This window comes from Symphalangus syndactylus, chromosome 13 (assembly GCF_028878055.3).
Source record: "Symphalangus syndactylus isolate Jambi chromosome 13, NHGRI_mSymSyn1-v2.1_pri, whole genome shotgun sequence".
NCBI classification, from domain to species: domain Eukaryota; kingdom Metazoa; phylum Chordata; class Mammalia; order Primates; family Hylobatidae; genus Symphalangus; species Symphalangus syndactylus.
The window spans coordinates 34785113-34808827 of NC_072435.2; the positions used below are offsets into that span (position 1 = coordinate 34785113).

Consider the following 23715-nt stretch of genomic DNA (forward strand, 5'->3'; position numbering starts at 1 on the left):
ACCCTTGTAACCTGTGACCACCTGTAATCGTTATGAGATATCCAATCCGAGATAGGTGTTAATATTTACTGTATTAATATCTTGGGCTAGGAGTGATGGCTAATGCCTGTGATCCCAGTACTTTGGGAGGCAAAGGCAGGAGGCTGGCTTGAGCCCAAGGGCCCAGGAGGTAGAGACCAGCCAGGACAACGTAGCGAGTCCCCACCTCTACAAAAAATTTAAAAATCAGCCAAGTGTGGTGGTAAGTGCCTGTAGTCGCAGGTATTTCAGAAGGTGAAGTGGGAGGATCGCTTGAGCCTGGGATGTCAAGGCTGCAGAGAGCCGAGATCGTGCCACTCAACTTCAGCCTGGGCAACAGAGCAAGCCTGTGTCTCAAAAAGAAAAGGTTTTTTCCTTTAGGCTTAAATTTTAACCCTCAAACCTCCAATGTGAAGGTATTAGCAGGTGGGGCCATTGGGAGATGATGAGATTATGAAGGTGGAGCCCTCGTAGATGGGATTAGTGCCCTTCTGAAAGTGACAGAAGAGAGCTCGCCAGCACCTTCCATGAGAGGAGACAGGGAGGATATGACAGTCTCCAACCTGGAAGAGGGTCCTCACCAGACCCAGATAATGCTGGCACCCTCATCTTGGACTTCCAGCCTCCAGAACTGTGATAAACACATGTCCGTTCTTAAAAAGAAAATGTGTGGAAAGCAATGTTAATGTTCCCAATCGCTTTTACTACATTCTTTCCTTAACTATATCTTAATACATAGTTGTGTTGAATGGCCTAGTTTGTAATGTTAGAATATTCATGTTAGTGAATTAATAAATACATCAGTAAAGAATACTGTCCAGGGTGGAATGGTCGTTCACCCCTGTAATCCCAGCACATTGGGAGGCCAAGGGGGCCAGTCATCTGAAGTCGGGAGTTCAAGATCAGCCTGACCAACATGGAGAAACCCTGACTCTACTAAAAATACAAATCAGCCTGTCATAGTGGCACGTGCCTTTAATCCCAGCTACTCGGGAGGCTGAGGCAGGAGAATCACTTGAACCTGGGAGGCAGAGGTTGTGGTGAGCTGAGATCGCGCCATTGCACTCCAGCCTGGGCAACAAAAGCTAAACTCTATCTCAAAAAATTAAAGAAAAAAAAAAAAGAATGCTGTTTGTTGACCATTTGATCGGCTAGTGTTGGTGCTTCCTGGTGGGCCAGGAGAGCCCTGCCCCACCCCCCACCCATTCCAGTAGACATGGCATAAGAGTGATTCTCACTTTTTCTCTAGCCTCTTTATTTATTGGCTGAAATGATTTTTTTTTATGTGTCTTACTAATGTTTCCATAGTACAAAATGAATTGACTTTTACAGTGACTCTTTTGGGGATTGTTACCCAGAATTTGTTTGAACTCCTAAAAAATGGAAGTATGCCGAGCACAATGGCACATGCCTGTAATCCCAGCACTCTGGGAGGTCGAGGCGGGCGGATCACCAGATGTCAGGAGTTGAAGAGCAGCTTGACCAATGTGGTGAAACCCCAACTCTACTGAAAATATAAAAATTAGCCAAGTATGGTGGGGTGCACCTGTAGACCCAGCTACTTGGGAGGCTGAGACACGAGAATTGCTTGAACCTGGGAGGCGGAAGTTGTAGTGAGATGAGCTGAGATGGTCCCATTGCACTCCAGCCTGGATGACAGAGGGAGATTGTGTCTCAAAAAAAAAAAGGGGGCAGCATATGAGATGTTGTGAGAGAGTTTCTATTTGTGACTCCCCTATAATAGTCCAAAGAGACCACCTCTGGGGATCTATTCACAAAAGACTCCTTAGAAGTGCAAACTCATGCATTTGAGAAACGCTGGGGGAAATCTGAAGATGACCTGTGGTGGGGGTATAAATGGACTCGTAGATGTCTTTTGTGATTGTTTGAGTGTGTGTGTGTGTGTGTGTGTGTGTGTGTGCTGTTATCTGTGGAGTGGCGGATGCTCTTTTGCCTGGAGAAAGCTCCTCTCAATCCACTTACTGTGGGCTCTACCATCTGTGCCTTGTACCCAACAGAAATAAAACAATTTGCTGTAGAAATGGAGTTTTATTTCATTTTACTTTATTTATTATTATAATTATTTTTAGAGCGGGTCTCACTCTGTCACTCAGGATGGAGTGCAATGGCACGATCTCAGATCACTGCAACCTCTGCTTCCTGGACTGAAGGCATCCTCCCTCCTCAGCCTCTGGAGTGGGGAGATCCCACACCTGCCTAGTTTTTGCATTGTGTCTAGATATGGGGTTTCCTCATGTTGCCCAGGCTGGTTTCCATCTCCTGGGCTCTAGTGATCAGCGCCCCTCAGCCTCCCGATGTGCTGGGTTTACAAGTGGGAAGTACTGGGCGTGGGCAGAAATGGAGATTTAGTTTTCTTTTTTTTTGAGACAGGGTCTTTCACTCTCGTCCAGGCTGGAGTGCAGTGGAGTGACCTCGGCTCACTGCAGGCTCTGCCTCCTGTCTTCACGCCATTCTCCTGCCTCGGCCTCCCGAGTAGCTGGGACTACGCGCGCCCGCCGCCACACCCAGCTGATTTTTTTGTATTTGTTTTTTCGTAGAGATGGGGTTTCGCTGTGTTAGCTAGGAAGGTCTCGATCTCCTGACCTCGTGATCCACCCGCCTCGGTCTCCGGAAGTGCTGGGATGACAGGCATCAGCCACCTCGCCCGGCCCAGAAATGGAGATTTTTGGGCAAACACATTAAAGCAAATAAACGCAAATAGACGAAAATCATTTTAACATTTTTATTTAACCCAAGAAATACAGATAGAATCAACAGCAATAGAATTTACATTGCAGTGATGAATAAGATACATGCTACAAGGCTTCATTATCTGATGCAAAATCTAGTATGTGTTTTACAGCAAACCTCAATTGGAAACTGAATGTCGATCACACAGGCTTGATGTGCGTGTCAATTTCATGAGAGTTACAATCTCGGGATAAGTCTCACATAGCCTAAGAGTCCAAACATACCTTCAAGTGTTCCAACAACTTATTCACTACTCATTCTTGGAACTGAATTTACAAACAAAAATCCCAGCCCATTCATTGCTGAATTGCATCCCATTGAAAGAATGGGTCACAGTTCCTGTTTCTAGTCACTGCTGAGTGACATTAAAGTGCCTTCCATGTTTTGGCGATGGTGAGGACAGGTGCTAGAAGCCTCTGCCCTCAACCTTGTCCACATGAGTTCTAATTTCTTTAGAACAACTATCTCAGGGTGGGAAAGATGGTTCCAAGAAGTGCCTATTGCATTGATTAGGAATCAATGAAACTCTTTCTCCCTGCGGGTTGTCCCATTTGGATTTCAACCGGCACTGTCAGAGCGTTCCACTTTCTCCACATGCTCTGCAGCGCTTGGGACGGTCAGGCATTGTCATGGTGGCTTCTCTAAGAGCTTCTCGGTTGTATTTCAAGGTGTATTTGACATACATTTCCCCGGGGAGGGATACTGAACACTTTCTGAAGTGTTTGTTTGCATCCTCTTTGAGGAAATGTCTGCTCAAGTCTCTTGCTGGGTTTTGAACAGAATCGTTTGTTTGTTCCATTGGAGTATTGACAAGTCTCCGTGTATTCTGGGTATGAGCAGTCCTTGCGTGTATAGATTTGCAAATATTTTGTGCCCCAATCTCAAGGTTGCTCTTTTATACAAATCAAGAGCATCTGAGGCAGAGCAAAGGTTCAGGTGAGAGGACGGAGCATTTCTCCACCTCTCCAGCTCGCGCAGCATCTCTCCTCCGAGGAGCAGAGACACCTGTGCAGGCAGACACCATGAAAACGCAGGCGTGCTTCATTCTGAACAGAGCATCTCTGATTGCCATCTGGTGCCTGAGGGTTCACGGCCCATCAGCCTGAGAAGAGACGTCTTCGGGCCTTGCACATTGGCCTCCATAGAACCTCGTGGCAGATTGTGGGCTCCGGACTGGGTGAGGGAGGTAGAGGTCTGAGGGCAGAGTTGGGCAGGGGCTCCAGGCCATGGAGATCCAAGTTGAATTCTTCAGGCAGAGCCTGTCTCCAGGGCCTAGGCTTGGGCATTTGGGACGAGCCCTGGGGCACAGCGGCTCTGTAGCAAGGTTTGAGGTAGAGGACACGCCGGGAAGAAGGGCCGATTCCATGCACAAGGTTTGACGGGGGTCCCATCACGGGCAGGAAGCCTTGGGGAGCCTCACTCTCTTTTACTGAAGGCGCCACGCACACATTCTCTGCTCTCTGGGCTCTCACAGATCCATTTTCAATGTCAATCTCCCAGACAGTCTCTGTGCTCGTGAACAGGAGCCAGCGGGCATGGGCAGGGTACAAGAGATCCTTCAAGGACATCAGGACTTGCTCAGGGACCACCAGGAGGAGCACACTGACGAGGCTGAGTCGCAGGGCTCCCTGTGGGTCCAGCAGCAAGACCTCCTCTCCCAGCCGCAGGTGCAGGAGCATTCCTGGTTCCAGGACCACGATGATCAGCTTCCTGTGGGGAAGCTGTGGGCCCTGGGGGAGAAAAGCCATGGGTCAGTCATTGTCCTCTGAGGGGGGGCTCAAACAGGGACAGACCAAGGCAGGAGAGCTGTCGGTAACTTCCCCAGGCATAAATTAAACCCTGCAGGGACACCCAGAATTTGCACTTTCATTGACGCCCCTTGGGAGGGTCATTTCCTGGAAGTCCCCTAGGGCCTGGAGCTCAGGCAGACCTGTCTCACCCGCGCCCACCTAGATGGAGCGACCTTACCTGGGGCAGCTCCAGGGGCTGCTGTGCAGGGTGGTGGGGACCTGGCTGTACTGGAGCTGGTTCTACACCTGTGGAGAGAGCAGAGTGTGCAGGTGAAAGCCCTTGTCATGCAGGATGCCCTTGAGGGTTAAAGGTGCCACCGTGAGAAAGACCAAATGCAGAAGAAGCCAGGTACAGGACACCCGCCCACGGAGCTGCAGGAGGAAGCTCCCGACACTCTGGACAGCACAGCTGCTCATCTCATGATGTGATGGGACACAGGCTTCCTAGCAGGAGACTCAGGATGAAAAAGAGAAGATGCCTCACCTGGCTGAGGACCCAGCTCCTCCACTTTCTGGCGTTTTGGGGCATTCGATTGCGTGCTGCTGGAGCTGTAGGACAGAGAGACACAGTCAGATTTCGGGCAGTTACCTGACGTCCAATTCCCCGAATCCCCACGAATTCACTCCACTTCCCTGCCTTTCATTCAAGGTCACGGACTCGTCATCCACTTCCTGTGAGACCTGCTCCCAATCTGTCCTAACTCCCAGCTGTTCTTGTTCTCACCCCATCTACCTGAGCTTCCCTGGGTGAAGAAAAGGCAGGGAAGGAGGGTCGGTGCCCGCAGGGAGCAGTTTACCCTTTCAGGAGCTCACGCAGGCGAGAGTTAGAAACCTCTCCTTGGGTGTGAGGACCTGGAGAAAGACGTTGAGATGCCGGAAATGTGGCACCTCTGTCTGTAGAGGTAACATAGGAACGGGGTCTTAGGATTCCAAGAAAAGCAAGAAGAGAGGAAGGAATTTGTCAGACATGATGGCACACGCCTATAATCCCAGCACTTTGGGAGGCCGAGGTAGGAGGATTGCTTGAGTCCAGGAGTTTGAGAGCAGCCTGGGCAACATGGTGAAACCTAGTCTCTACTAAAAATACAAAACATTAGTGGGGCACGGTGGTGCACGCCTGTGGTCTCACCTACTCAGGAGGCTCAGGCGGGAGGATGGCCTGAGACTCAGAGGTGGAGCCTGCAGTCAGCTAAAACCGCGCCACTGCACTCCAGTGTGGACCATCGGAGTGAGACGCTGTCTCAATAAAATAAATCAGTAAATAATACAAATATAAAAATTAAAAATTAAAAAAGGGGGAAACTGCTCTTTCTTTTTTTCCTCAGTAGATCATGAACTCCTGACATCAGGTCCTACAATCTCCCTTCTTGCAGACCACAGAGCCCATTCCCTGTGGAGCTGGTTGGGTGGATTGAAAGTGGGGCTGCCCTGAGATATGTGTGTGGTTGGGTTGTAGAAGCCTTCCCAGCACCTTGTGATGACTTAGGGGCAACTCACTTCCCTCTTGCCCCAAATTCAAAACACCCAATCTCATGGCAGGTTCATGCGTCTCCTTTCCCTTCCCCTCTCTCTCCAACACACACCCACACACCCCACAGGCAGGTCACCCTGCAGGTGTCCCCAGCACATAGCAAAGCTCACCCGCTCTCTCCCGCGTGTTCGCTCTTGGATTCCGTGCAGGAATCACTGGGGCTTCTTGGGCGCCGGGAACCTTTCATGGTGAAAACTTCCAGGGTTCTCCAAGTCAGCCAATGCCAGTGTTTGTCTGTGTCCTGCAAAGATTTCTTTTTGGTTTCTGGATCCTTTACTTAATTTGAGAGAGCGGTGTCAGCCCCAAAGCTGCTCCCGAAGACTTGCGCTGTGGAGCGACGGGGCCGTGGCCAGCCAGCGGCAGGTGCATCAGGCTCTGACAACTGAGCTCTTGGGGGAATCCTTTATACTGTCAACAGGGTGTGGAGCCAGGGGATTTGTCAGCAGGAACTGATGTGATTGGCTGTTCCCGGTATGACAATGGGAGGGGCCCTCAAGGAGGATTTAGCCATAGCTCAATCGATAGATGACCAATCAACAGAAGCTGCCTAATCCCATCAACAGGCGACCTGTTTCCTGCCCCCTCCCAACCTCTAGGTCTTGCCTAATAATGATAGACACTTGCTGTAATACCCAATTCATCTATCGCTCAAAGAGATTTTAATGTGTGCCTTTTATATTTTCATGCAATAAAAACATGTTAACTTTCACAGTGGCTGTCCTGGGGCATGTGATGTATATGAAATGAAGTGTCAAGGGAACAGAAGCGGAAGGAAATTCACAAGCATCTCCGAGCGACTCTCCTTGAATTCCTGCCATTTTTTCTAAATCAGCTGCCTTCTTTCTTCCTATCCAAGTAAGAAGGTGCTGTAGGAGTTCAATCTAAGAGCATTTGACAAATACTGCTGCGAATCTCACGATGACCCGAAGGAAACTTGGATTGGATTTCTGAATGTGCTAAGAAAGCGTGTGTGTGTGTGTGTGTGTGTGTGTGCGTTTAACCAGGATGAAGTGGCTGTTCCTGGGGTGCAGACCCTTCTTTGAATGGAGAAAGTCCATTGGTGTTAACTCATTGTGTTTTCGGTGGATATTTTCTCTTTCTATCTTTCCTTTTCTTCTTTCTTTCAGATATTTTCTCCTTCCTTCCTGCCTCCCACCCTCCCTCCATCACTTCCCTTCCTCCCTCCCTAAGTCCCTTCCCTCCCTGCCTCCCTCCGTCCCTCCCTCCGTCCCTCCGTCCCTTCCTGCCTCCCTCCCTCCATCCCTGCGTCTCTCCCTCGCTCCCTCCCTTTGTCCCTCCCTCCCTCCCTCCCTCTGTCCCTCCCTCCCTCCCTCCTTCCGCACTTCCTTTCTTCCTCCCTTCCCCTTCCCTGCTTCCTTACTTCCTTCCTTCCCTCCTCCCTCCCTTCCTTCCTTCCTTCCTTCCTTCCTTCCATCTGGGGTGTAAAAACAATTGGTGAATAGGAGAATTATGGAATAACTGCCTCAGACATTTATGCAGTTCTCATCTCATTCTGCACACACAGAAGACCGTCTTGGCCTCATCTCCTTGATTTTCAAAATGGACATTCTAAAATCCAGGAGACTGGATGTATCATTTCTAGGCCAAATCGTGAAAGAAAACGTGCAAGAGTTTCATGTGGTCTTCATCTCTGTGATCAGAATTGAGGAAGGCAGGAGTTTTAGATGGTGCATCACCAAGATCGTGGTGATTCCATTATCACTACCCTTGTAACCTGTGACCACCTGTAATCGTTATGAGATATCCAATCCGAGATAGGTGTTAATATTTACTGTATTAATATCTTGGGCTAGGAGTGATGGCTAATGCCTGTGATCCCAGTACTTTGGGAGGCAAAGGCAGGAGGCTGGCTTGAGCCCAAGGGCCCAGGAGGTAGAGACCAGCCAGGACAACGTAGCGAGTCCCCACCTCTACAAAAAATTTAAAAATCAGCCAAGTGTGGTGGTAAGTGCCTGTAGTCGCAGGTATTTCAGAAGGTGAAGTGGGAGGATCGCTTGAGCCTGGGATGTCAAGGCTGCAGAGAGCCGAGATCGTGCCACTCAACTTCAGCCTGGGCAACAGAGCAAGCCTGTGTCTCAAAAAGAAAAGGTTTTTTCCTTTAGGCTTAAATTTTAACCCTCAAACCTCCAATGTGAAGGTATTAGCAGGTGGGGCCATTGGGAGATGATGAGATTATGAAGGTGGAGCCCTCGTAGATGGGATTAGTGCCCTTCTGAAAGTGACAGAAGAGAGCTCGCCAGCACCTTCCATGAGAGGAGACAGGGAGGATATGACAGTCTCCAACCTGGAAGAGGGTCCTCACCAGACCCAGATAATGCTGGCACCCTCATCTTGGACTTCCAGCCTCCAGAACTGTGATAAACACATGTCCGTTCTTAAAAAGAAAATGTGTGGAAAGCAATGTTAATGTTCCCAATCGCTTTTACTACATTCTTTCCTTAACTATATCTTAATACATAGTTGTGTTGAATGGCCTAGTTTGTAATGTTAGAATATTCATGTTAGTGAATTAATAAATACATCAGTAAAGAATACTGTCCAGGGTGGAATGGTCGTTCACCCCTGTAATCCCAGCACATTGGGAGGCCAAGGGGGCCAGTCATCTGAAGTCGGGAGTTCAAGATCAGCCTGACCAACATGGAGAAACCCTGACTCTACTAAAAATACAAATCAGCCTGTCATAGTGGCACGTGCCTTTAATCCCAGCTACTCGGGAGGCTGAGGCAGGAGAATCACTTGAACCTGGGAGGCAGAGGTTGTGGTGAGCTGAGATCGCGCCATTGCACTCCAGCCTGGGCAACAAAAGCTAAACTCTATCTCAAAAAATTAAAGAAAAAAAAAAAAGAATGCTGTTTGTTGACCATTTGATCGGCTAGTGTTGGTGCTTCCTGGTGGGCCAGGAGAGCCCTGCCCCACCCCCCACCCATTCCAGTAGACATGGCATAAGAGTGATTCTCACTTTTTCTCTAGCCTCTTTATTTATTGGCTGAAATGATTTTTTTTTATGTGTCTTACTAATGTTTCCATAGTACAAAATGAATTGACTTTTACAGTGACTCTTTTGGGGATTGTTACCCAGAATTTGTTTGAACTCCTAAAAAATGGAAGTATGCCGAGCACAATGGCACATGCCTGTAATCCCAGCACTCTGGGAGGTCGAGGCGGGCGGATCACCAGATGTCAGGAGTTGAAGAGCAGCTTGACCAATGTGGTGAAACCCCAACTCTACTGAAAATATAAAAATTAGCCAAGTATGGTGGGGTGCACCTGTAGACCCAGCTACTTGGGAGGCTGAGACACGAGAATTGCTTGAACCTGGGAGGCGGAAGTTGTAGTGAGATGAGCTGAGATGGTCCCATTGCACTCCAGCCTGGATGACAGAGGGAGATTGTGTCTCAAAAAAAAAAAGGGGGCAGCATATGAGATGTTGTGAGAGAGTTTCTATTTGTGACTCCCCTATAATAGTCCAAAGAGACCACCTCTGGGGATCTATTCACAAAAGACTCCTTAGAAGTGCAAACTCATGCATTTGAGAAACGCTGGGGGAAATCTGAAGATGACCTGTGGTGGGGGTATAAATGGACTCGTAGATGTCTTTTGTGATTGTTTGAGTGTGTGTGTGTGTGTGTGTGTGTGTGTGTGCTGTTATCTGTGGAGTGGCGGATGCTCTTTTGCCTGGAGAAAGCTCCTCTCAATCCACTTACTGTGGGCTCTACCATCTGTGCCTTGTACCCAACAGAAATAAAACAATTTGCTGTAGAAATGGAGTTTTATTTCATTTTACTTTATTTATTATTATAATTATTTTTAGAGCGGGTCTCACTCTGTCACTCAGGATGGAGTGCAATGGCACGATCTCAGATCACTGCAACCTCTGCTTCCTGGACTGAAGGCATCCTCCCTCCTCAGCCTCTGGAGTGGGGAGATCCCACACCTGCCTAGTTTTTGCATTGTGTCTAGATATGGGGTTTCCTCATGTTGCCCAGGCTGGTTTCCATCTCCTGGGCTCTAGTGATCAGCGCCCCTCAGCCTCCCGATGTGCTGGGTTTACAAGTGGGAAGTACTGGGCGTGGGCAGAAATGGAGATTTAGTTTTCTTTTTTTTTGAGACAGGGTCTTTCACTCTCGTCCAGGCTGGAGTGCAGTGGAGTGACCTCGGCTCACTGCAGGCTCTGCCTCCTGTCTTCACGCCATTCTCCTGCCTCGGCCTCCCGAGTAGCTGGGACTACGCGCGCCCGCCGCCACACCCAGCTGATTTTTTTGTATTTGTTTTTTCGTAGAGATGGGGTTTCGCTGTGTTAGCTAGGAAGGTCTCGATCTCCTGACCTCGTGATCCACCCGCCTCGGTCTCCGGAAGTGCTGGGATGACAGGCATCAGCCACCTCGCCCGGCCCAGAAATGGAGATTTTTGGGCAAACACATTAAAGCAAATAAACGCAAATAGACGAAAATCATTTTAACATTTTTATTTAACCCAAGAAATACAGATAGAATCAACAGCAATAGAATTTACATTGCAGTGATGAATAAGATACATGCTACAAGGCTTCATTATCTGATGCAAAATCTAGTATGTGTTTTACAGCAAACCTCAATTGGAAACTGAATGTCGATCACACAGGCTTGATGTGCGTGTCAATTTCATGAGAGTTACAATCTCGGGATAAGTCTCACATAGCCTAAGAGTCCAAACATACCTTCAAGTGTTCCAACAACTTATTCACTACTCATTCTTGGAACTGAATTTACAAACAAAAATCCCAGCCCATTCATTGCTGAATTGCATCCCATTGAAAGAATGGGTCACAGTTCCTGTTTCTAGTCACTGCTGAGTGACATTAAAGTGCCTTCCATGTTTTGGCGATGGTGAGGACAGGTGCTAGAAGCCTCTGCCCTCAACCTTGTCCACATGAGTTCTAATTTCTTTAGAACAACTATCTCAGGGTGGGAAAGATGGTTCCAAGAAGTGCCTATTGCATTGATTAGGAATCAATGAAACTCTTTCTCCCTGCGGGTTGTCCCATTTGGATTTCAACCGGCACTGTCAGAGCGTTCCACTTTCTCCACATGCTCTGCAGCGCTTGGGACGGTCAGGCATTGTCATGGTGGCTTCTCTAAGAGCTTCTCGGTTGTATTTCAAGGTGTATTTGACATACATTTCCCCGGGGAGGGATACTGAACACTTTCTGAAGTGTTTGTTTGCATCCTCTTTGAGGAAATGTCTGCTCAAGTCTCTTGCTGGGTTTTGAACAGAATCGTTTGTTTGTTCCATTGGAGTATTGACAAGTCTCCGTGTATTCTGGGTATGAGCAGTCCTTGCGTGTATAGATTTGCAAATATTTTGTGCCCCAATCTCAAGGTTGCTCTTTTATACAAATCAAGAGCATCTGAGGCAGAGCAAAGGTTCAGGTGAGAGGACGGAGCATTTCTCCACCTCTCCAGCTCGCGCAGCATCTCTCCTCCGAGGAGCAGAGACACCTGTGCAGGCAGACACCATGAAAACGCAGGCGTGCTTCATTCTGAACAGAGCATCTCTGATTGCCATCTGGTGCCTGAGGGTTCACGGCCCATCAGCCTGAGAAGAGACGTCTTCGGGCCTTGCACATTGGCCTCCATAGAACCTCGTGGCAGATTGTGGGCTCCGGACTGGGTGAGGGAGGTAGAGGTCTGAGGGCAGAGTTGGGCAGGGGCTCCAGGCCATGGAGATCCAAGTTGAATTCTTCAGGCAGAGCCTGTCTCCAGGGCCTAGGCTTGGGCATTTGGGACGAGCCCTGGGGCACAGCGGCTCTGTAGCAAGGTTTGAGGTAGAGGACACGCCGGGAAGAAGGGCCGATTCCATGCACAAGGTTTGACGGGGGTCCCATCACGGGCAGGAAGCCTTGGGGAGCCTCACTCTCTTTTACTGAAGGCGCCACGCACACATTCTCTGCTCTCTGGGCTCTCACAGATCCATTTTCAATGTCAATCTCCCAGACAGTCTCTGTGCTCGTGAACAGGAGCCAGCGGGCATGGGCAGGGTACAAGAGATCCTTCAAGGACATCAGGACTTGCTCAGGGACCACCAGGAGGAGCACACTGACGAGGCTGAGTCGCAGGGCTCCCTGTGGGTCCAGCAGCAAGACCTCCTCTCCCAGCCGCAGGTGCAGGAGCATTCCTGGTTCCAGGACCACGATGATCAGCTTCCTGTGGGGAAGCTGTGGGCCCTGGGGGAGAAAAGCCATGGGTCAGTCATTGTCCTCTGAGGGGGGGCTCAAACAGGGACAGACCAAGGCAGGAGAGCTGTCGGTAACTTCCCCAGGCATAAATTAAACCCTGCAGGGACACCCAGAATTTGCACTTTCATTGACGCCCCTTGGGAGGGTCATTTCCTGGAAGTCCCCTAGGGCCTGGAGCTCAGGCAGACCTGTCTCACCCGCGCCCACCTAGATGGAGCGACCTTACCTGGGGCAGCTCCAGGGGCTGCTGTGCAGGGTGGTGGGGACCTGGCTGTACTGGAGCTGGTTCTACACCTGTGGAGAGAGCAGAGTGTGCAGGTGAAAGCCCTTGTCATGCAGGATGCCCTTGAGGGTTAAAGGTGCCACCGTGAGAAAGACCAAATGCAGAAGAAGCCAGGTACAGGACACCCGCCCACGGAGCTGCAGGAGGAAGCTCCCGACACTCTGGACAGCACAGCTGCTCATCTCATGATGTGATGGGACACAGGCTTCCTAGCAGGAGACTCAGGATGAAAAAGAGAAGATGCCTCACCTGGCTGAGGACCCAGCTCCTCCACTTTCTGGCGTTTTGGGGCATTCGATTGCGTGCTGCTGGAGCTGTAGGACAGAGAGACACAGTCAGATTTCGGGCAGTTACCTGACGTCCAATTCCCCGAATCCCCACGAATTCACTCCACTTCCCTGCCTTTCATTCAAGGTCACGGACTCGTCATCCACTTCCTGTGAGACCTGCTCCCAATCTGTCCTAACTCCCAGCTGTTCTTGTTCTCACCCCATCTACCTGAGCTTCCCTGGGTGAAGAAAAGGCAGGGAAGGAGGGTCGGTGCCCGCAGGGAGCAGTTTACCCTTTCAGGAGCTCACGCAGGCGAGAGTTAGAAACCTCTCCTTGGGTGTGAGGACCTGGAGAAAGACGTTGAGATGCCGGAAATGTGGCACCTCTGTCTGTAGAGGTAACATAGGAACGGGGTCTTAGGATTCCAAGAAAAGCAAGAAGAGAGGAAGGAATTTGTCAGACATGATGGCACACGCCTATAATCCCAGCACTTTGGGAGGCCGAGGTAGGAGGATTGCTTGAGTCCAGGAGTTTGAGAGCAGCCTGGGCAACATGGTGAAACCTAGTCTCTACTAAAAATACAAAACATTAGTGGGGCACGGTGGTGCACGCCTGTGGTCTCACCTACTCAGGAGGCTCAGGCGGGAGGATGGCCTGAGACTCAGAGGTGGAGCCTGCAGTCAGCTAAAACCGCGCCACTGCACTCCAGTGTGGACCATCGGAGTGAGACGCTGTCTCAATAAAATAAATCAGTAAATAATACAAATATAAAAATTAAAAATTAAAAAAGGGGGAAACTGCTCTTTCTTTTTTTCCTCAGTAGATCATGAACTCCTGACATCAGGTCCTACAATCTCCCTTCTTGCAGACCACAGAGCCCATTCCCTGTGGAGCTGGTTGGGTGGATTGAAAGTGGGGCTGCCCTGAGATATGTGTGTGGTTGGGTTGTAGAAGCCTTCCCAGCACCTTGTGATGACTTAGGGGCAACTCACTTCCCTCTTGCCCCAAATTCAAAACACCCAATCTCATGGCAGGTTCATGCGTCTCCTTTCCCTTCCCCTCTCTCTCCAACACACACCCACACACCCCACAGGCAGGTCACCCTGCAGGTGTCCCCAGCACATAGCAAAGCTCACCCGCTCTCTCCCGCGTGTTCGCTCTTGGATTCCGTGCAGGAATCACTGGGGCTTCTTGGGCGCCGGGAACCTTTCATGGTGAAAACTTCCAGGGTTCTCCAAGTCAGCCAATGCCAGTGTTTGTCTGTGTCCTGCAAAGATTTCTTTTTGGTTTCTGGATCCTTTACTTAATTTGAGAGAGCGGTGTCAGCCCCAAAGCTGCTCCCGAAGACTTGCGCTGTGGAGCGACGGGGCCGTGGCCAGCCAGCGGCAGGTGCATCAGGCTCTGACAACTGAGCTCTTGGGGGAATCCTTTATACTGTCAACAGGGTGTGGAGCCAGGGGATTTGTCAGCAGGAACTGATGTGATTGGCTGTTCCCGGTATGACAATGGGAGGGGCCCTCAAGGAGGATTTAGCCATAGCTCAATCGATAGATGACCAATCAACAGAAGCTGCCTAATCCCATCAACAGGCGACCTGTTTCCTGCCCCCTCCCAACCTCTAGGTCTTGCCTAATAATGATAGACACTTGCTGTAATACCCAATTCATCTATCGCTCAAAGAGATTTTAATGTGTGCCTTTTATATTTTCATGCAATAAAAACATGTTAACTTTCACAGTGGCTGTCCTGGGGCATGTGATGTATATGAAATGAAGTGTCAAGGGAACAGAAGCGGAAGGAAATTCACAAGCATCTCCGAGCGACTCTCCTTGAATTCCTGCCATTTTTTCTAAATCAGCTGCCTTCTTTCTTCCTATCCAAGTAAGAAGGTGCTGTAGGAGTTCAATCTAAGAGCATTTGACAAATACTGCTGCGAATCTCACGATGACCCGAAGGAAACTTGGATTGGATTTCTGAATGTGCTAAGAAAGCGTGTGTGTGTGTGTGTGTGTGTGTGTGCGTTTAACCAGGATGAAGTGGCTGTTCCTGGGGTGCAGACCCTTCTTTGAATGGAGAAAGTCCATTGGTGTTAACTCATTGTGTTTTCGGTGGATATTTTCTCTTTCTATCTTTCCTTTTCTTCTTTCTTTCAGATATTTTCTCCTTCCTTCCTGCCTCCCACCCTCCCTCCATCACTTCCCTTCCTCCCTCCCTAAGTCCCTTCCCTCCCTGCCTCCCTCCGTCCCTCCCTCCGTCCCTCCGTCCCTTCCTGCCTCCCTCCCTCCATCCCTGCGTCTCTCCCTCGCTCCCTCCCTTTGTCCCTCCCTCCCTCCCTCCCTCTGTCCCTCCCTCCCTCCCTCCTTCCGCACTTCCTTTCTTCCTCCCTTCCCCTTCCCTGCTTCCTTACTTCCTTCCTTCCCTCCTCCCTCCCTTCCTTCCTTCCTTCCTTCCTTCCTTCCATCTGGGGTGTAAAAACAATTGGTGAATAGGAGAATTATGGAATAACTGCCTCAGACATTTATGCAGTTCTCATCTCATTCTGCACACACAGAAGACCGTCTTGGCCTCATCTCCTTGATTTTCAAAATGGACATTCTAAAATCCAGGAGACTGGATGTATCATTTCTAGGCCAAATCGTGAAAGAAAACGTGCAAGAGTTTCATGTGGTCTTCATCTCTGTGATCAGAATTGAGGAAGGCAGGAGTTTTAGATGGTGCATCACCAAGATCGTGGTGATTCCATTATCACTACCCTTGTAACCTGTGACCACCTGTAATCGTTATGAGATATCCAATCCGAGATAGGTGTTAATATTTACTGTATTAATATCTTGGGCTAGGAGTGATGGCTAATGCCTGTGATCCCAGTACTTTGGGAGGCAAAGGCAGGAGGCTGGCTTGAGCCCAAGGGCCCAGGAGGTAGAGACCAGCCAGGACAACGTAGCGAGTCCCCACCTCTACAAAAAATTTAAAAATCAGCCAAGTGTGGTGGTAAGTGCCTGTAGTCGCAGGTATTTCAGAAGGTGAAGTGGGAGGATCGCTTGAGCCTGGGATGTCAAGGCTGCAGAGAGCCGAGATCGTGCCACTCAACTTCAGCCTGGGCAACAGAGCAAGCCCGTGTCTCAAAAAGAAAAGGTTTTTTCCTTTAGGCTTAAATTTTAACCCTCAAACCTCCAATGTGAAGGTATTAGCAGGTGGGGCCATTGGGAGATGATGAGATTATGAAGGTGGAGCCCTCGTAGATGGGATTAGTGCCCTTCTGAAAGTGACAGAAGAGAGCTCGCCAGCACCTTCCATGAGAGGAGACAGGGAGGATATGACAGTCTCCAACCTGGAAGAGGGTCCTCACCAGACCCAGATAATGCTGGCACCCTCATCTTGGACTTCCAGCCTCCAGAACTGTGATAAACACATGTCCGTTCTTAAAAAGAAAATGTGTGGAAAGCAATGTTAATGTTCCCAATCGCTTTTAGTACATTCTTTCCTTAACTATATCTTAATACATAGTTGTGTTGAATGGCCTAGTTTGTAATGTTAGAATATTCATGTTAGTGAATTAATAAATACATCAGTAAAGAATACTGTCCAGGGTGGAATGGTCGTTCACCCCTGTAATCCCAGCACATTGGGAGGCCAAGGGGGCCAGTCATCTGAAGTCGGGAGTTCAAGATCAGCCTGACCAACATGGAGAAACCCTGACTCTACTAAAAATACAAATCAGCCTGTCATAGTGGCACGTGCCTTTAATCCCAGCTACTCGGGAGGCTGAGGCAGGAGAATCACTTGAACCTGGGAGGCAGAGGTTGTGGTGAGCTGAGATCGCGCCATTGCACTCCAGCCTGGGCAACAAAAGCTAAACTCTATCTCAAAAAATTAAAGAAAAAAAAAAAAAGAATGCTGTTTGTTGACCATTTGATCGGCTAGTGTTGGTGCTTCCTGGTGGGCCAGGAGAGCCCTGCCCCACCCCCCACCCATTCCAGTAGACATGGCATAAGAGTGATTCTCACTTTTTCTCTAGCCTCTTTATTTATTGGCTGAAATGATTTTTTTTTATGTGTCTTACTAATGTTTCCATAGTACAAAATGAATTGACTTTTACAGTGACTCTTTTGGGGATTGTTACCCAGAATTTGTTTGAACTCCTAAAAAATGGAAGTATGCCGAGCACAATGGCACATGCCTGTAATCCCAGCACTCTGGGAGGTCGAGGCGGGCGGATCACCAGATGTCAGGAGTTGAAGAGCAGCTTGACCAATGTGGTGAAACCCCAACTCTACTGAAAATATAAAAATTAGCCAAGTATGGTGGGGTGCACCTGTAGACCCAGCTACTTGGGAGGCTGAGACACGAGAATTGCTTGAACCTGGGAGGCGGAAGTTGTAGTGAGATGAGCTGAGATGGTCCCATTGCACTCCAGCCTGGATGACAGAGGGAGATTGTGTCTCAAAAAAAAAAAGGGGGCAGCATATGAGATGTTGTGAGAGAGTTTCTATTTGTGACTCCCCTATAATAGTCCAAAGAGACCACCTCTGGGGATCTATTCACAAAAGACTCCTTAGAAGTGCAAACTCATGCATTTGAGAAACGCTGGGGGAAATCTGAAGATGACCTGTGGTGGGGGTATAAATGGACTCGTAGATGTCTTTTGTGATTGTTTGAGTGTGTGTGTGTGTGTGTGTGTGTGTGTGTGTGTGTGTGTGCTGTTATCTGTGGAGTGGCGGATGCTCTTTTGCCTGGAGAAAGCTCCTCTCAATCCACTTACTGTGGGCTCTACCATCTGTGCCTTGTACCCAACAGAAATAAAACAATTTGCTGTAGAAATGGAGTTTTATTTCATTTTACTTTATTTATTATTATAATTATTTTTAGAGCGGGTCTCACTCTGTCACTCAGGATGGAGTGCAATGGCACGATCTCAGATCACTGCAACCTCTGCTTCCTGGACTGAAGGCATCCTCCCTCCTCAGCCTCTGGAGTGGGGAGATCCCACACCTGCCTAGTTTTTGCATTGTGTCTAGATATGGGGTTTCCTCATGTTGCCCAGGCTGGTTTCCATCTCCTGGGCTCTAGTGATCAGCGCCCCTCAGCCTCCCGATGTGCTGGGTTTACAAGTGGGAAGTACTGGGCGTGGGCAGAAATGGAGATTTAGTTTTCTTTTTTTTTGAGACAGGGTCTTTCACTCTCGTCCAGGCTGGAGTGCAGTGGAGTGACCTCGGCTCACTGCAGGCTCTGCCTCCTGTCTTCACGCCATTCTCCTGCCTCGGCCTCCCGAGTAGCTGGGACTACGCGCGCCCGCCGCCACACCCAGCTGATTTTTTTGTATTTGTTTTTTCGTAGAGATGGGGTTTCGCTGTGTTAGCTAGGAAGGTCTCGATCTCCTGACCTCGTGATCCACCCGCCTCGGTCTCCGGAAGTGCTGGGATGACAGGCATCAGCCACCTCGCCCGGCCCAGAAATGGAGATTTTTGGGCAAACACATTAAAGCAAATAAACGCAAATAGACGAAAATCATTTTAACATTTTTATTTAACCCAAGAAATACAGATAGAATCAACAGCAATAGAATTTACATTGCAGTGATGAATAAGATACATGCTACAAGGCTTCATTATCTGATGCAAAATCTAGTATGTGTTTTACAGCAAACCTCAATTGGAAACTGAATGTCGATCACACAGGCTTGATGTGCGTGTCAATTTCATGAGAGTTACAATCTCGGGATAAGTCTCACATAGCCTAAGAGTCCAAACATACCTTCAAGTGTTCCAACAACTTATTCACTACTCATTCTTAGAACTGAATTTACAAACAAAAATCCCAGCCCATTCATTGCTGAATTGCATCCCATTGAAAGAATGGGTCACAGTTCCTGTTTCTAGTCACTGCTGAGTGACATTAAAGTGCCTTCCATGTTTTGGCGATGGTGAGGACAGGTGCTAGAAGCCTCTGCCCTCAACCTTGTCCACATGAGTTCTAATTTCTTTAGAACAACTATCTCAGGGTGGGAAAGATGGTTCCAAGAAGTGCCTATTGCATTGATTAGGAATCAATGAAACTCTTTCTCCCTGCGGGTTGTCCCATTTGGATTTCAACCGGCACTGTCAGAGCGTTCCACTTTCTCCACATGCTCTGCAGCGCTTGGGACGGTCAGGCATTGTCATGGTGGCTTCTCTAAGAGCTTCTCGGTTGTATTTCAAGGTGTATTTGACATACATTTCCCCGGGGAGGGATACTGAACACTTTCTGAAGTGTTTGTTTGCATCCTCTTTGAGGAAATGTCTGCTCAAGTCTCTTGCTGGGTTTTGAACAGAATCGTTTGTTTGTTCCATTGGAGTATTGACAAGTCTCCGTGTATTCTGGGTATGAGCAGTCCTTGCGTGTATAGATTTGCAAATATTTTGTGCCCCAATCTCAAGGTTGCTCTTTTATACAAATCAAGAGCATCTGAGGCAGAGCAAAGGTTCAGGTGAGAGGACGGAGCATTTCTCCACCTCTCCAGCTCGCGCAGCATCTCTCCTCCGAGGAGCAGAGACACCTGTGCAGGCAGACACCATGAAAACGCAGGCGTGCTTCATTCTGAACAGAGCATCTCTGATTGCCATCTGGTGCCTGAGGGTTCACGGCCCATCAGCCTGAGAAGAGACGTCTTCGGGCCTTGCACATTGGCCTCCATAGAACCTCGTGGCAGATTGTGGGCTCCGGACTGGGTGAGGGAGGTAGAGGTCTGAGGGCAGAGTTGGGCAGGGGCTCCAGGCCATGGAGATCCAAGTTGAATTCTTCAGGCAGAGCCTGTCTCCAGGGCCTAGGCTTGGGCATTTGGGACGAGCCCTGGGGCACAGCGGCTCTGTAGCAAGGTTTGAGGTAGAGGACACGCCGGGAAGAAGGGCCGATTCCATGCACAAGGTTTGACGGGGGTCCCATCACGGGCAGGAAGCCTTGGGGAGCCTCACTCTCTTTTACTGAAGGCGCCACGCACACATTCTCTGCTCTCTGGGCTCTCACAGATCCATTTTCAATGTCAATCTCCCAGACAGTCTCTGTGCTCGTGAACAGGAGCCAGCGGGCATGGGCAGGGTACAAGAGATCCTTCAAGGACATCAGGACTTGCTCAGGGACCACCAGGAGGAGCACACTGACGAGGCTGAGTCGCAGGGCTCCCTGTGGGTCCAGCAGCAAGACCTCCTCTCCCAGCCGCAGGTGCAGGAGCATTCCTGGTTCCAGGACCACGATGATCAGCTTCCTGTGGGGAAGCTGTGGGCCCTGGGGGAGAAAAGCCATGGGTCAGTCATTGTCCTCTGAGGGGGGGCTCAAACAGGGACAGACCAAGGCAGGAGAGCTGTCGGTAACTTCCCCAGGCATAAATTAAACCCTGCAGGGACACCCAGAATTTGCACTTTCATTGACGCCCCTTGGGAGGGTCATTTCCTGGAAGTCCCCTAGGGCCTGGAGCTCAGGCAGACCTGTCTCACCCGCGCCCACCTAGATGGAGCGACCTTACCTGGGGCAGCTCCAGGGGCTGCTGTGCAGGGTGGTGGGGACCTGGCTGTACTGGAGCTGGTTCTACACCTGTGGAGAGAGCAGAGTGTGCAGGTGAAAGCCCTTGTCATGCAGGATGCCCTTGAGGGTTAAAGGTGCCACCGTGAGAAAGACCAAATGCAGAAGAAGCCAGGTACAGGACACCCGCCCACGGAGCTGCAGGAGGAAGCTCCCGACACTCTGGACAGCACAGCTGCTCATCTCATGATGTGATGGGACACAGGCTTCCTAGCAGGAGACTCAGGATGAAAAAGAGAAGATGCCTCACCTGGCTGAGGACCCAGCTCCTCCACTTTCTGGCGTTTTGGGGCATTCGATTGCGTGCTGCTGGAGCTGTAGGACAGAGAGACACAGTCAGATTTCGGGCAGTTACCTGACGTCCAATTCCCCGAATCCCCACGAATTCACTCCACTTCCCTGCCTTTCATTCAAGGTCACGGACTCGTCATCCACTTCCTGTGAGACCTGCTCCCAATCTGTCCTAACTCCCAGCTGTTCTTGTTCTCACCCCATCTACCTGAGCTTCCCTGGGTGAAGAAAAGGCAGGGAAGGAGGGTCGGTGCCCGCAGGGAGCAGTTTACCCTTTCAGGAGCTCACGCAGGCGAGAGTTAGAAACCTCTCCTTGGGTGTGAGGACCTGGAGAAAGACGTTGAGATGCCGGAAATGTGGCACCTCTGTCTGTAGAGGTAACATAGGAACGGGGTCTTAGGATTCCAAGAAAAGCAAGAAGAGAGGAAGGAATTTGTCAGACATGATGGCACACGCCTATAATCCCAGCACTTTGGGAGGCCGAGGTAGGAGGATTGCTTGAGTCCAGGAGTTTGAGAGCAGCCTGGGCAACATGGTGAAACCTAGTCTCTACTAAAAATACAAAACATTAGTGGGGCACGGTGGTGCACGCCTGTGGTCTCACCTACTCAGGAGGCTCAGGCGGGAGGATGGCCTGAGACTCAGAGGTGGAGCCTGCAGTCAGCTAAAACCGCGCCACTGCACTCCAGTGTGGACCATCGGAGTGAGACGCTGTCTCAATAAAATAAATCAGTAAATAATACAAATATAAAAATTAAAAATTAAAAAAGGGGGAAACTGCTCTTTCTTTTTTTCCTCAGTAGATCATGAACTCCTGACATCAGGTCCTACAATCTCCCTTCTTGCAGACCACAGAGCCCATTCCCTGTGGAGCTGGTTGGGTGGATTGAAAGTGGGGCTGCCCTGAGATATGTGTGTGGTTGGGTTGTAGAAGCCTTCCCAGCACCTTGTGATGACTTAGGGGCAACTCACTTCCCTCTTGCCCCAAATTCAAAACACCCAATCTCATGGCAGGTTCATGCGTCTCCTTTCCCTTCCCCTCTCTCTCCAACACACACCCACACACCCCACAGGCAGGTCACCCTGCAGGTGTCCCCAGCACATAGCAAAGCTCACCCGCTCTCTCCCGCGTGTTCGCTCTTGGATTCCGTGCAGGAATCACTGGGGCTTCTTGGGCGCCGGGAACCTTTCATGGTGAAAACTTCCAGGGTTCTCCAAGTCAGCCAATGCCAGTGTTTGTCTGTGTCCTGCAAAGATTTCTTTTTGGTTTCTGGATCCTTTACTTAATTTGAGAGAGCGGTGTCAGCCCCAAAGCTGCTCCCGAAGACTTGCGCTGTGGAGCGACGGGGCCGTGGCCAGCCAGCGGCAGGTGCATCAGGCTCTGACAACTGAGCTCTTGGGGGAATCCTTTATACTGTCAACAGGGTGTGGAGCCAGGGGATTTGTCAGCAGGAACTGATGTGATTGGCTGTTCCCGGTATGACAATGGGAGGGGCCCTCAAGGAGGATTTAGCCATAGCTCAATCGATAGATGACCAATCAACAGAAGCTGCCTAATCCCATCAACAGGCGACCTGTTTCCTGCCCCCTCCCAACCTCTAGGTCTTGCCTAATAATGATAGACACTTGCTGTAATACCCAATTCATCTATCGCTCAAAGAGATTTTAATGTGTGCCTTTTATATTTTCATGCAATAAAAACATGTTAACTTTCACAGTGGCTGTCCTGGGGCATGTGATGTATATGAAATGAAGTGTCAAGGGAACAGAAGCGGAAGGAAATTCACAAGCATCTCCGAGCGACTCTCCTTGAATTCCTGCCATTTTTTCTAAATCAGCTGCCTTCTTTCTTCCTATCCAAGTAAGAAGGTGCTGTAGGAGTTCAATCTAAGAGCATTTGACAAATACTGCTGCGAATCTCACGATGACCCGAAGGAAACTTGGATTGGATTTCTGAATGTGCTAAGAAAGCGTGTGTGTGTGTGTGTGTGTGTGTGTGTGTTTAACCAGGATGAAGTGGCTGTTCCTGGGGTGCAGACCCTTCTTTGAATGGAGAAAGTCCATTGGTGTTAACTCATTGTGTTTTCGGTGGATATTTTCTCTTTCTATCTTTCCTTTTCTTCTTTCTTTCAGATATTTTCTCCTTCCTTCCTGCCTCCCACCCTCCCTCCATCACTTCCCTTCCTCCCTCCCTAAGTCCCTTCCCTCCCTGCCTCCCTCCGTCCCTCCCTCCGTCCCTCCGTCCCTTCCTGCCTCCCTCCCTCCATCCCTGCGTCTCTCCCTCGCTCCCTCCCTTTGTCCCTCCCTCCCTCTGTCCCTCCCTCCCTCCCTCCTTCCGCACTTCCTTTCTTCCTCCCTTCCCCTTCCCTGCTTCCTTACTTCCTTCCTTCCCTCCTCCCTCCCTTCCTTCCTTCCTTCCTTCCTTCCATCTGGGGTGTAAAAACAATTGGTGAATAGGAGAATTATGGAATAACTGCCTCAGACATTTATGCAGTTCTCATCTCATTCTGCACACACAGAAGACCGTCTTGGCCTCATCTCCTTGATTTTCAAAATGGACATTCTAAAATCCAGGAGACTGGATGTATCATTTCTAGGCCAAATCGTGAAAGAAAACGTGCAAGAGTTTCATGTGGTCTTCATCTCTGTGATCAGAATTGAGGAAGGCAGGAGTTTTAGATGGTGCATCACCAAGATCGTGGTGATTCCATTATCACTACCCTTGTAACCTGTGACCACCTGTAATCGTTATGAGATATCCAATCCGAGATAGGTGTTAATATTTACTGTATTAATATCTTGGGCTAGGAGTGATGGCTAATGCCTGTGATCCCAGTACTTTGGGAGGCAAAGGCAGGAGGCTGGCTTGAGCCCAAGGGCCCAGGAGGTAGAGACCAGCCAGGACAACGTAGCGAGTCCCCACCTCTACAAAAAATTTAAAAATCAGCCAAGTGTGGTGGTAAGTGCCTGTAGTCGCAGGTATTTCAGAAGG

The 23715-nt window shown here is 49.5% G+C and overlaps 3 protein-coding genes across 4 annotated transcripts; all 3 read right to left on the reverse strand.

Moving 5' to 3' along the window:
• Window positions 1–2747: 2747 nt before the first annotated feature.
• Window positions 2748–6470, reverse strand: LOC134732106 (proline-rich protein 23D1-like). Its single transcript, XM_063614841.1, has 4 exons — window positions 6201–6470; window positions 5044–5108; window positions 4738–4805; window positions 2748–4499 (listed from the first exon to the last, which is right to left on the reverse strand). The coding sequence occupies exons 1-4, from the start codon at window positions 6275–6277 to the stop codon at window positions 3867–3869; spliced, it is 843 nt and encodes a 280-aa protein (XP_063470911.1). The 5' UTR covers window positions 6278–6470; the 3' UTR covers window positions 2748–3866.
• A 4091-nt stretch (window positions 6471–10561) lies between these two features.
• On the reverse strand, window positions 10562–14284 carry LOC134732107 (proline-rich protein 23D1-like). The gene is made up of 4 exons (XM_063614842.1): window positions 14015–14284; window positions 12858–12922; window positions 12552–12619; window positions 10562–12313 (listed from the first exon to the last, which is right to left on the reverse strand). The coding sequence occupies exons 1-4, from the start codon at window positions 14089–14091 to the stop codon at window positions 11681–11683; spliced, it is 843 nt and encodes a 280-aa protein (XP_063470912.1). The 5' UTR covers window positions 14092–14284; the 3' UTR covers window positions 10562–11680.
• A 4102-nt stretch (window positions 14285–18386) lies between these two features.
• Window positions 18387–22109, reverse strand: LOC134732108 (proline-rich protein 23D1-like). Of its 2 annotated transcripts, XM_063614844.1 has the most exons (3): window positions 21840–22106; window positions 20377–20747; window positions 18387–20138 (listed from the first exon to the last, which is right to left on the reverse strand). In XM_063614844.1, exon 3 carries the CDS (start codon window positions 20085–20087, stop codon window positions 19506–19508), a length of 582 nt encoding a protein of 193 aa, XP_063470914.1. In that variant the 5' UTR covers window positions 20088–20138; window positions 20377–20747; window positions 21840–22106; the 3' UTR covers window positions 18387–19505. The 2 variants fall into 2 exon arrangements, with proteins under 2 accessions (XP_063470914.1, XP_063470913.1); XM_063614843.1 differs by having other exon boundaries at window positions 18387–20747; window positions 21840–22109.
• Between the last annotated feature and the right edge of the window lie 1606 nt (window positions 22110–23715).

What these genes read in the sequence shown, in the direction of transcription:
- LOC134732106 (XM_063614841.1), bottom strand. Translation starts at nt 6,277, where the DNA reads ATGAAAGGTTCCCGGCGCCCAAGAAGCCCCAGTGATTCCTGCACGGAA. An exon ending in GAACACGCGGGAGAGAGCGG is followed by an intron (nt 5,109 to 6,200) that starts GTGAGCTTTGCT and finishes TCTGTCCTACAG; the next exon opens with CTCCAGCAGCACGCAATCGA. An exon ending in GGAGCTGGGTCCTCAGCCAG is followed by an intron (nt 4,806 to 5,043) that starts GTGAGGCATCTT and finishes CTCTCTCCACAG; the next exon opens with GTGTAGAACCAGCTCCAGTA.
- LOC134732107 (XM_063614842.1), bottom strand. Translation starts at nt 14,091, where the DNA reads ATGAAAGGTTCCCGGCGCCCAAGAAGCCCCAGTGATTCCTGCACGGAA. An exon ending in GGAGCTGGGTCCTCAGCCAG is followed by an intron (nt 12,620 to 12,857) that starts GTGAGGCATCTT and finishes CTCTCTCCACAG; the next exon opens with GTGTAGAACCAGCTCCAGTA. An exon ending in AGCCCCTGGAGCTGCCCCAG is followed by an intron (nt 12,314 to 12,551) that starts GTAAGGTCGCTC and finishes TTTCTCCCCCAG; the next exon opens with GGCCCACAGCTTCCCCACAG.
- LOC134732108 (XM_063614843.1), bottom strand. Translation starts at nt 20,156, where the DNA reads ATGGCTTTTCTCCCCCAGGGCCCACAGCTTCCCCACAGGAAGCTGATC.